The following is a 12,400-nucleotide window of genomic DNA, read 5'->3' on the forward strand; positions in this document are numbered from 1 at the left end:
AATTGACCATCACTCCAACACACAAGATGGCCACCCCCATGTGGACAAAGATGGCCGCCCCCATGTGGACACAAGATGGCCACCACAAGATGGCCAGCAAGGGAGGGAAGTTGGGAGGGACCAGGCCTGCAAGGGAGGGCAGTTGGGGGTGACCAGGCTGGCAGGGGAGGGCAGTTAGGGGCAATTGGGCCGGCAGGGGAGCAGTTAGGTGTCGATCAGGCTGGCAAGGGAGTGGTTAGGGGGTGATTAAGCTGGCAGGCAGAAGTGATTAGGGGAAATCAGGCAGGCAGGCCAGCGAGCGGTTGGGAACCAGCAGTCCTGGATTGGAGAGGGTGCAGGCTGGGCTGAGGGACACACACCCCCGCCCCAGTGCACGAATTTTGTGCACCGGGCCTCTAGTTTATAATAAAAATAATTGACATTTATTGAATATATGGTAGGTGCTGGGCACTGAGTTACTTTACATACATTAGCTCCTTTAATTCTGAAAACCTTAATAAGTAGGCATACAATCTCCATTTAAGAGATGAGCCTGCTGAGACTCAATGAGGCTCAACTTGCTACTGTTCCACAGCAGGGGATCTCAGATGTGCACCAGAGCTTATGCCTTTAACCACATCCTAAACTAAGAACCATAAGAATACCTAGCTCTGGGGGACTCTGAGGAGGATGAAATGCTTGAACATGGGCCACAGGTTTTTATGGCAGACAGCAGGACCTGACGAAAGATCATTATTGCAGTACTAGTGTTTGCTTGCCTGGTCTTTCTCAGAACTACAGGAAAGCACTACCCAAACCTATTTTGCTCATGTTGCATGGGACGGGGCAGCAATGATATTGCTTATCCTACAACCAATACCACAGCACATGACTATTTCAAGGAAACCAGGGAGGCCAGGGAGCATTTATAATTTAAACATTAACATGACATGAAGAGAAAGGCCAGTCACAATGAAGCTCTTAAAAACAGAGTATTCATGGAAATGCTAGCATCTTAAGGTGGAAGGGACGGTCTTGGCAAACAGCAGGAAAGAGTGACTGCCTAGGAGATTTGCTGGAGGAAGCATGGATCTTGCAAAAGCTGCTTTAGCACCCTGGGTTCATCTGGCCTGCTGTTACAAGGCACATTCCCACGAATGACAGCATTTGATTCTTAGGGAAATCCCCACCAGGGAATTCAAACATCACTCTCATTTTACAGATGAAGAAAAATGAGGCTAGAGAAACCAGAGATTCGCCTCATTCACATAGTCAGTGGGTGCTGGGGCCTCTGAAAAGTGTCTCTTTCCACAGCGCTGTGTCCGGGAGCATCTCACTAGACAAGCCGTTCATAATCACATGTGCTATTCTTATCGTAATCACTCCCTGGTTACAGTCGGCCTCCTAAAAGCATTCAATTAACTGATCCTCCAAGAGTCAAAAACACCTGTTCAAACCTTGCTACAATTACTTGCCTTCTATAACAAACATCTTTTCCAGGAAAAGCCATTCTTCCTTGAGAACTCAACCCCACACTGTCAATTATGAACAAATAGTAAAATCAGATTTTAAATTCTTCATTTTCTGAACACAAAGATCCTTAAGTCCACCTTTTAAGAAACTACTGCAGTTGCCAAATGGACTGTTTTTCTTTTAAAGGTTGGAAAGAATTCTACTAGCCTCCCTTCCCCCTCCCCAATTTCAAACTGTTGATTGTGTGCCTGGTTTATGATGTTATTAAAAAACAAAGAGGGGTCTCAAAGTTTACAACCAACCCCCAGAGTGGGGAAGTCAAAAGAAAAACTTTATGAAATGTGGTTCATGTACCATCAACAGCTTACATTGGATCCAAAGTAGGCAAGATTAGCCAACTGCCTATCCCCTTGAGCAGTTCATTTGGAATAGACAACCTCCATTCCAAAATCAAGTCTGCAAGATGGAAAGAGGGCTTTGAAATAAGCCAGGGATAGGTATGAACCCCAACTTGTATGAGCTGTAGACTTTGCGCTCATCATTTAACCCTTTAAACCTTCTGATTTTCCATTTGTATAATGGCACTTATTTCACATGTAGTATTCTTAATATTAACTTCCTTTTTCTTGGCTTGTTCAAACAGGCCAAAGATAAGCTTCCAGGCTATGGCTAAGACACAGATGACTCAAGGATCTGTGAGAAAGAATTTATGATCTTGGCGGACATGATGTTTATTTATGGGTTTCATCCACATGGCTAAGGTTCAGGAGCAAAGAACAAACTTAGAGGAATACTGGAGATGTGGAATGGACAGCTGTGAAAAATGTATGACTCACAATTATAAGACTGGATCACAATCAATTACTCTTTCCCTCCCCTGCCCCAACTGGATAGATCTAAAACTCGGTGGTCACCTTCCAAGTAGAGCCAGGATAGGCCATACCCCAATTTGCATGAAGCTACCATTGCTAAAGATAATTGTTAAATCTTGTTCAAGTCCTGTGGCACATCTCTGCATCCTCAATGAGGACTTCGTCCTCCACGGATGATCCAGATGTAAGTCTGGACTTTACACCTGCATGAGTAACCTGCTCAGCAGTTAAGAGTTTGCAAAGTATTTCAATATTCATGATCTCTTTTACCCCTCCATGTTATGCTATGAAGCAAGATGATCATCCTTGGTTTTAAAGGTGTAGCTCGTTGGTAGAGGGCCAGGTCTAACACTGAGGTCTCTAGATTCCAAGTCTCATCTTATTTTCACTCTGATACCACAGCCACTGGATGAGAGAACTGAACAATATGTCAGAGAATGCCAGCGGCATTGTCACTGTTACAGCAGCACAGCGATGACACGGAAGGAACCCAGAAAATGCCTGTGTTATCTGACAAGGCATTTCCCCCTCCTCTGAGAATCAGAGCTCAGACTCTGGGCTAAGGGACAATTACGTTAAAATCCTACTTATTAACCAAGTGATCTTGGGCAAATTACTTTTACTCTGTGGACCTCAGTTTCTTAATATGTAGGAGAAAGATAAGAACAATATCTAGACTTCATTGGATTGTTGGGAGGATGCTGCATGCAAAGTATTTTAGCAGGGTGTTCAGCATACTTTTATAATACTTTTAGTATACAGTAAGTCCTCACCATAGGCTCCGTGATTTTGAGCAAAATGACATAAACAAATTTTACCACAGGCTCATTGATGTAAACAAGAATTAATTCCTATGGCATCTCACCAATGCTATAATGAAAAGACGATGAATGAAATTGTTATTCGAAGAGCTGCTGCATATGTATGTGTGTATGTACTTAGTATTTTAAAATACCTTTAATAATGGTATTAACTGCATTAAAGAAATAGTGCTAATCAAGTGAAATTTTGATTGATCTGCCAAGTCTCTGCTGACGCAGATATTCTACAGGGGAAGTGAGACGGTGAGCACAGCAGTCTGGGCACTTACTGCAAGGATGGCGATGACGATCCCCACGGCGCAGAGCACAGCATCATTTATTGTCTCCCCAGTTTTCAGAGGATACTTGATGCTGTCATCGTTGCAGTAGAACCCTCGGTGGTAAGGCTTGATGGTGCTCGTCTCAATGATCAGGAAGGGCAGGCCCGCTGGTCAGGATGGAACCATCGCACATACCAGGAAAAACAAAACAAAACGAGGGGAAAACATCAGTGCAATGTGGTTAAAGAATGACTACAGCAAAGACCACCCCAAATGACAACACTGACAGTGATATTAACTCTTTGAGAACTTCCACTCCACACATCCCCTCTCCTCCTTTCCTCATCCCTCGTGTCTAAGGGCACAGGGGAAGGCGGTGGAAGAGCCAGAGCGGCGCGTCCCCACTGCTCTACAGCATCCTGTTAAAAGTTAACCCCCAATTTGTACTAATGACTAACACAGCCCACATCTAATGATGTCTCATTATGCCTTCAAGTACATTCTTCTCCCGTCCTAACCATTTCCCCTTTGAGAAGTGCATCCTAAGGCTGTGGAGCATGGAGTCATGAAGGCCTGGGGTCAGATACCTTGAATTTGAACCCCAGATCCACCACTTCCCAGTAGTAGGACTTCTGGTTCTCACACTACCTTCCTGGGCCTCAGCTTGCCCATATATCAAAGGCCTGTGGTGATGACTAAGGGAGAAAAAAGCACAGGGAATTGCTAGCACAGTGCCTGGCACACAGTAGCTGTCCAATGAATACCACTTTCTGTCCTTTTCTTTCACTGTTCAAAGAGTCATTGAGAAGATGGAGCAGAGCTGAGCTGGCCCCACTGCCCGCGGACCTGGAGCAGCGCCCAAGGGCACCTGAGAGCGCCAAGCTGCTAGTGCAGCTGCTGCTGGTTTAATCAGTGGCCAGCTCAGATGCTGTTCTCTTAAAGGTCATGGCAAATGGATGCCATCACCTGCCAGGAAAAAGTTCCTCATAGCCCTAAAGTAAAGGGTGAAAGGTCACAATATTTCTTGCCTCAACACAGCAACAGCCTCTAAATCAGTCCCCTGGCCTTCACTGCTTCTTACACATTGCCTCGCTATAGCCTCTTCAGAGGTTCCTTGTTGCACAAGACGAGATAAAGTATGGCCTGCAGTTACCCATGACCTGAGCCTCCCCTCTCCAGATCAGGGTCTCCTGCCCCACTCCCATCCTACAAGGAAACTATACTCAGAGACTCTTATCCTGCTGCAGGCTCTTTTCTGAGACCAGAAGACCTATTTCTCCCCTAGCACCCAAGTTCAACACCAAGCCCCAATGCCACCCCACAATGCAATGTAAAATGCGAGTCACTGAATGTCAGGACTAGGGAAGACCACGAAAAACAGCGGGTTAATGGCCACAGACATGCTAATGTGCACCTACAATGTGTAAGATATTTTACATCCATTTTTGCATCGAATCTTTCAACAATCCTGAGAGGTCATTTTAAAGCATCATTTAAGCATGACTATCGCTCATTTTCAAGTGGGAAAAAAGAGATTCATAGAGACTATTTAGCTCACTCCAAGTCTCTTAGTCCACCCCCAAATGCCTAAATCACGAATTTTACTTTGCAAATTGGATTTATCCCAATGTGAATTTCATTAGCTAAAAAAAAAATCCCAAGATAAGCTGTTGTTGAAAAGATAAAATTCCATTGTCATGTTTTCAAAAAGAATAAAATTCATGTCACATTGCTCAAGGGCCTAGACCACCTCTTCAAAAAAAAAAAGAAAGAAAGAAAAAAATGTACCATGAACTCCACAATTTTTCAATTACTTCGGTCCAGACCGGCAGCGATAAAAATGTTCACTTTCTAAAAAGTGTATTTATGTATCACTGTGCATACACGCATGGATTTATTTGGTTTTATTCTTTGGATTTATTTGAATTCTACGGCTATTTATTTTGTGACCCCTAACTGCTTCCTGCTAGAACAACAATTTACTTTATCAAATTCATACTAGTGCTTTGAAAAGAAAGAACAGCAACACACCACAAGCATTGTGCCTGACCTTCTCAAAGTCAACACAGAAGGGCCCTGAAGGCAATAACCATCAGCCCTTGAAACTCCTTCTGCGCAAAGGAGTAAAGGGGGCAAGGGAGACGGCAGATAAACATGCTGGCTTAGAAATGGCAACAGCAATTAGCTGATCTTTTGGGGTTGCGGAGCTGGGAGGGAAAGCTATCACCTGGGTTTGAGCCATCTTCATTCCACTGCCTAAACATTTTGAAATGTGACCAACTTGGCTATGAAAAGCCACTGAGAAGCCAGCCGTATGATATTAATAGTCCACTTTTAAGTTCCACCCGTTGTGATAAAATCATTCAGCTTGGTGTCTGTGCACAGCCGCAGCCTCTGTGGTGCCTGGGAGCCAAAACATTGCTAATAAATTCAGGTAGGGAACAGACCCTGAGTTCCTTAAACGTGTGCTGCCCTCTCAGACCCCCAATTTCTATTTTTAATGGCGTTCACATGATAGGCCTGTAAAACATATGTTTCTAAGGACAATAAAACATATATAAAAGGGCTGTGGTGTAAGACAGAACTGGGTTAATGATCTCAACTCTGCTCCCTTCTACTTGAACAAGCTATTTCACATCTCCAAAAGCCCTGCTCATCTGTTCAATGGGAAGAATGAAATCTAGCTTTGGGATAGCTGGGATGATGACTACGGTAATGTAGTCATTCATTCATTCATTTGTACAAATATATATTGAGTCTTTACTATGTATACTAACTACAGGGAATACAAAGATGACACAAGCCCTGCCCTCAGGGAGCTTATGATCCAGAAGGGGAAGGCACATCTGCTCAATTAAAATCGGAACAGGATGTTGCTTCAGTCGGAAGGCACCAGGCCACAGCATTGGTAATGTGAGCACAGTCTGGCACATGCTATGGACCCTCAGTAAATGTTAAAAGGAAGAAGGGGAAATGTCCCACAGAGAAGGTTAGGAAAGAAAATGTCCGGTCAGTGCCTTTGCCCTCCTAACCGGGGAGCAATCCAAACCCTTTCTTCCTCCCTTGTTCAAGGCTTGGGGAGGGTTTCCGGTTCTGATTATGTAGAGGATGACCACAAACAGACAAGAAGTTGGATCTGAATATGTTCTGTTTGTATTCTTGAAAGGCATTGAAGTAGCACTGAGGAAACCCAATGGCTTTTTTTTTTTTTTTTTTTTTTTGTCTATCCTACCAACTGTGGTCTGAGTGGGGGGTGATGCCAGTCAAATCTTTGTTCCAGGAAGAGAGTACCCTCAGATTTCTTCAATGGATGGGAAAAGCATAAACACTTTCCCCAATGGGGCAGCTAGTTCTCAAGAGATATATCACCCTGCCTTCCCTCTCTAGGACACAGAGAAGAGGCTAGTTTTTTTGTGTTTGTTTTTTTTTTCCCCCAAAACAGGATCTCCATTTCCAACTTGGCACCCCCTTTACTACCAACCACTACAGTGCCTGATCATTTCATTTCAAGAAAATTCCCATTACTCGCCACTGGAAATCTGAAGGTGAATAACATCACAGGACTTGTCCTCAAGAGGTTCGTGGTATTATAAGAAAGACACAAAAACAAGTGCACTAAAATATTCCTAACGTGTGACTGACATGTAGACTATAGCGAGGACACAAAAGACTACTCTGCTATGGATACTAAAGATGGACCATGGCTGATGGGAAGCTTGAGATGATCTTATATGAGCAAGAGATTTCTGGGGTCCAGAGGCTAAGTACACTTAGGAGAACTCAGTGTAGTTTAGGGATTCCAACAAGGCAATCAACAAAACTGATGGCCATTATGAAAATACAATTTTATATTTAGCTACAGAGCTGGAACAGATACACAAGTAAACACTGAAAGGAAGCAAGGGAAAAATAGCATGAAGAACAGTAATAATAGCTAACAGTTAATAAACAACTATTACGTGCCCTCACTGTGCTGAGGACCGTCACGTAAACACTGCAGTCTGACAACCCTGGCTGCCTATAATGTTCTAGGTACTGATGGAGCTGCTGAGATGAAGGAATTCACATACCAGCCGTCAGATAGACCACGAGCTAATGGGAAAAACAGTTATGAAAACTAACACATTAGGGCCTTGGCTGAGTAGTTCAGTTGGTTAGAGCATTGTCCCAATATGCCAAGGTTGTAGGTTTGATCCAGTCAGGGCACATACAAGAATCAACCAATGAATGCATAAATAAGTGGAACAATAAATCTTTTTTTCTCTTTCTCAAAACAAAACAAAACACACGAAAAACTAATATATTAGTAGTCATCTCCAAATGGTAAATTACAGATACTTTTGCTTTTTGTTGTTCCTGTTGGATGTATTTTCTAAATGTTTTACAATAAAAACACATTTACTTTAAAGTAAAAAAGTTATTTCTAAAGAAAAAAAAACTAACATGTTAAGTCACCTTAAGGTTCAAAGGGATTCAAGTGACTTACCAGCCACTGTGCAAGTACATAGTGGAGTCAGATGGGGCTCAAATGATCTAAAGCAAGTGAGTCACTTAAAACAGAGAAGGAAGCACCTATGAGTATTAATAAGTTAAATAAAACTCAGCGAACCTCCTGACCTTTGAAGAAAAATACTGTCCACTGAACATTCACCATGTACCCCAAGTGCTCAAGATCTAATTTAATTGAAACTCTGGAGCCAATATCCCAGAACTTAAGATTTATCTATAATGAAAGGTAGATTACCAGCTTTTTGCAAAGCAGAACCAAAAGTGTGTACACACACACACACACACACACACACACATACCATCTGGTGACTCCAGACCCAGACTCAAGTATTTCTCCTTCTTTTAATCAAGGATCAATTAACTTCCTATACCTCCAGGGACCTCTTGGGATGTGTAAGCTGCAGAGGAGGCGAAATACGAACTCACTGACAAACACTTAATGGGCAGAAAATCAAAGCATGAAGAAAGGCCCCTGTGTTGGGTTCGGGCCTTTGAAACTTCTTGGGCTTTGAAAAACTAACACTTGGGAAGGCTGGGTGGTTGGGAGTGGAGTGTAAAAAAAACAGAGGATAAGTTTTCGTGGCCCACCCATTGATAAAGTCATGTGGGAAGTGTTACCAAAGTGACCCAGCCCGTTAGCCCTGCACCCCTCAGCCACAGCTTCGAATTTGCACAAAATTAAACACAGCCTCCTGCTCCCAGTGCTTGTTAGAAAGTCCTGGGTGTGGGTAGGGAAAGAGTGGGGGTCAGAGACGGAATGAGAAATCTTTGCACTTTTGCATGACCCAAATCAGAGCACTAGGGAGGGGCTTCCCATGTCTCCTTATATTTCCAGTCGTTCGAGTGCCTTTTCCAGAGTTGTCCAACTTTCCACTTCTCCCGATCTGTATTTACCTTAAAATAAGCAAAGTCCAGGATCTGTGATAGTAATAATTAAACTCACATCTGCAGAAAGCCCACACACCTACCCATAAAATAATACCGAATGCAGAATATGTGCATACTGGTAAGTATCAAACAGAGTAAGTTGCTCTAATCAGGCAGCTATTAGGACTCTGTGACAGGAATTTACCCATCTTACCTACACTATAGAGTTCTGCTCATTTTACAAATGAAAAATTGAGGTTTATAAAGGTTAAGCAGCTCATCTGAAGTGCAAAGCTAGCAAATGGCATCAATTTGGATCAGATGTTAGAAATATAGATGGAAGATGTTGGGCTTCTGATTTTAAGGAGTTTAGACTCTAGTTAAGAATTAATGTATGTATTCTAATCTCTACTGTCGCTGAAAAGTTATAGGTCATTATTTTCATTTGTTCCCAACAGAAAACTAAGGCCAGAAGTTTTATAACTTGTCCAAGCGTCCCAAGGAAGTCAATTGGTCATGGGATTTGAACCCAGGTCCTTCTTTCTTTTGGGTCATGTTTTCTTACTCCATGACCTGACCCTCCTCTTCTTTATAAATGTATTCCCTGTTAAAATATGACCAACTGATTTTCTTTTTCAATCACTTAGGGCCAGAATGGTCAACCCAACTACTACTTAGAGGTTCAAAATATAAATATTTATGTTGCTTGTAGGTGACAGGGTTTCTATTTAAAGTAATTAATTGCTACTTGTCTTAGAAGTGTGCAAACTTTCTCTGGTTTACAATATTTGTCCAGATTTTCAGACTGGATACAATCCAGATGAGACAAAATTAATGTACTATGAAGGTGTTTCCTACCTTTGAAAGGGGCTGCCATGAAAAACACTTGCTGTTGGCTGGGGTGAGCATGCAATCCTCTGGGTCTAGAGGTTCTCTTTGATACATGCTCAGTTCTTCAGTACTGGAAAGTTCAGGGCCTTTCTTCACACAAAGAAGATTGGCAGAACCGAAAGTACCTACATCAAACATGTCAAACTCACGGCCCACAGGCCACATGCGGCCCACAACAAATATTTTTGCGGCCCAGCCAATATAACAGTTGTAAGAAACGTTTTAATAAAAATTTTGTAACTTAATTTTTACAATATCATGCCATACATAATTATTAATAACAGACTACAACATTCGCTAATGACTGATTACTATAATTGTGTTGCATTCATTTCCCTTATGCGCCTTACACGCAGGCACACCATTTCTCTCCACTAACACTAGCAGCGAATGATTTGTTTGGTGTGCGCAACAGGAAATATTTCACTTTTGGAGAACAAGTAAAATAGGTTTATTTGTGTTACGCTTATTAATTTGTGAAGTTATTCATGTAAGTTAATGTTCAAGAAAAAATATAATTTTTATTAAAATGTTCTATTATTTTATGTTAACGATTACTCATTCATTTCAGCCCTTTCTATTCAGCATGTCTCTATCGAACTAAACCTACGTTTCTATGAAAATTGAAGCTTTTGTTTTTTTGCAGCCCACACAAACTTAAACCTTATTTATTTGGCCCGTGTTAGCCTTATAGTTGGACATGCTTGACCTACATGGTAGATATGAAGAAACTAACGGCAGGTCTAGTCCTGGTGCCTAGGTTTCCTGACCCAGGTCCAAGGTGTTTAGACTAAACTGAGCACTGGGAACTATGTTAGGTGCTGGGGCCATAATGATGAGCAAGATATTGCACTATTTTTGTCTTTTTTATTTCTTTCTTTCTTTTTTCATCACGCTCTGCACTATTTTTTAGTTCCTCAACTTAGGAAAGTTTCAGGTTCCATGACAAAGAGACACCTGTCTTTAGTCTAATCGTGACTATGAGAAAGAACTTAGGATAGCCTTTCTTATTTGAAAATGCTTAAAGTTAAAACACTTTATTCCTTAAAATAATTAATATCAGTTGCCTTAACACCCCCAGCTCTGGCTGTTTTGGCCTTTATTAAGGGGCTGCCATATCCACCAGGAACTGAAAACAAAATGATCAACAGCCATGGCTCATGCCTTTCACCGAGACAGATCCAGACATCTTTTGTGGCTATTACATATTTCCCAAATGGAATATTTTATTTCTAGTGCAAATACACTGCTCCCAGAGCCAACAGGACTTGTGATTCCTGTACCCCAGATAAACCTTGGTCATCTCCCAGACTTCCTTCCTTTCTGTTGATCCTGCTTTTAAATAAGGATGAAAGTAAATTTACATTCATTGAGCACCTATTATGTGCCAGTAGTTTTGGATACATCAGCTGGCTTAACTCTCAAAATAATCCCCAAAATTAAGTAGCACACAGCCCAAAACCTGAGGGTCAGAGAGATTATAATTTGCCTCTGCCAAGTGCCATAACTAGGATATGTAATCGATACTCTGACTCTAAAGTTCACTCAGAGATGTGGCCAACTAGTCTTTCTTGCTAAGTACACATGAACTGTGTCCATGCAGATATTAGCAAAGCTACAAAGCTCAGGAAAGTATATGTTGACCTTGAACAAGGATAAAAAGCAAGTTCTTCCTAAGATGTTGAGATGGATTAATGCAGACGCAGCCACCTCTGCCTCAGTTTCCCTTATGACCTAAATGAGTTCATTTGCAATAGGGTTGTGCAGAGTGAGGGCACCACAAGAATCACATGTGTGCACAGGGCTTTATAGCTCTTACATAAAGAATCACATTTGGCCAAAACCGGTTTGGCTCAGTGGATAGAGCGTCGGCCTGCGGACTGAAAGGCCCCAGGTTCGATTCCGGTGAAAGGCACGTACGTTGGTTGCGGGCACATCCCCAGTAGGGGGTGTGCAGGAGGCAGCTGATCGATGTTTCTCTCTCATCGATGTTTCTAGCTCTCTATCCCTCTCCTCTCTCTTCCTCTCTGTAAAAAAATTAATAAAATATATATTAAAAAAAAAAAAAAAGAATCACATTTGATCTTCCTACCAGCTCTGTGAAGTAATGTTTTAACATCTGGACTACAGTACCACTGACAAACTCCTATTCGTCCTTCAAGACTAAATATCTTTGCTCAGTTACTTATTTCCAATTTACCCATGAACTTTAGAGTCAAGCAGACAGGATTCCACTTCCCACTTCTATCAGCTGTCATACTTACTGTGTGACCTTAGGCAAGTCCCTTTACCTCCTGAACTTCATTTTCATCACTGCACAATAAGACTTAGTACTAAGAATTTCCAACATACAGAATTCATTATGAAGACTAGCTGAGACACAGTTAACATATCCAGTAATCGCCTGGCTCCCTATATGTTTGTTCTTGCTCCTGTCAATGACAGAAAGCTACTGAAAACTTTTAGAGCAGAAATAAGATGCAATCAAAGTTCTGTCAAAATCTCAGTGAAGTGGCCACAGGCCTGCTAGTCACTCCCCAAAAGCAATGTGATCCCAAGGGAAAAGCATGCTCATAAAATCCTATAATTCCATGGACTTTGGGGGATTGTATAAACAGAAGGAGCTTCAGCAGTGGTTAGCAAGACCTGGCACCCTGACTCGGAGAAGAAATGTCACGGCAGGAACTCTGCCATCATTCTCAAAGATCATACGAGGCCAAAGGGGAGG

General features: G+C 42.1%; 1 protein-coding gene across 1 annotated transcript in view; it reads right to left on the reverse strand.

Moving 5' to 3' along the window:
* PLPP3 (phospholipid phosphatase 3) overlaps positions 1 to 12,400 on the reverse strand; it is a 79,024-nt gene that overhangs the window by 32,573 nt on the left and 34,051 nt on the right. Inside the window, exon 2 of the mRNA XM_080656295.1 lies at positions 3,415 to 3,572. Coding sequence (XP_080512421.1) covers positions 3,415 to 3,572 — 158 coding nt within the window. The remainder of the gene's footprint in view (positions 1 to 3,414; positions 3,573 to 12,400) is intronic.

This window comes from Plecotus auritus (genome assembly GCF_963455305.1).
Source record: "Plecotus auritus genome assembly, chromosome: 2".
Classification (NCBI taxonomy): domain Eukaryota; kingdom Metazoa; phylum Chordata; class Mammalia; order Chiroptera; family Vespertilionidae; genus Plecotus; species Plecotus auritus.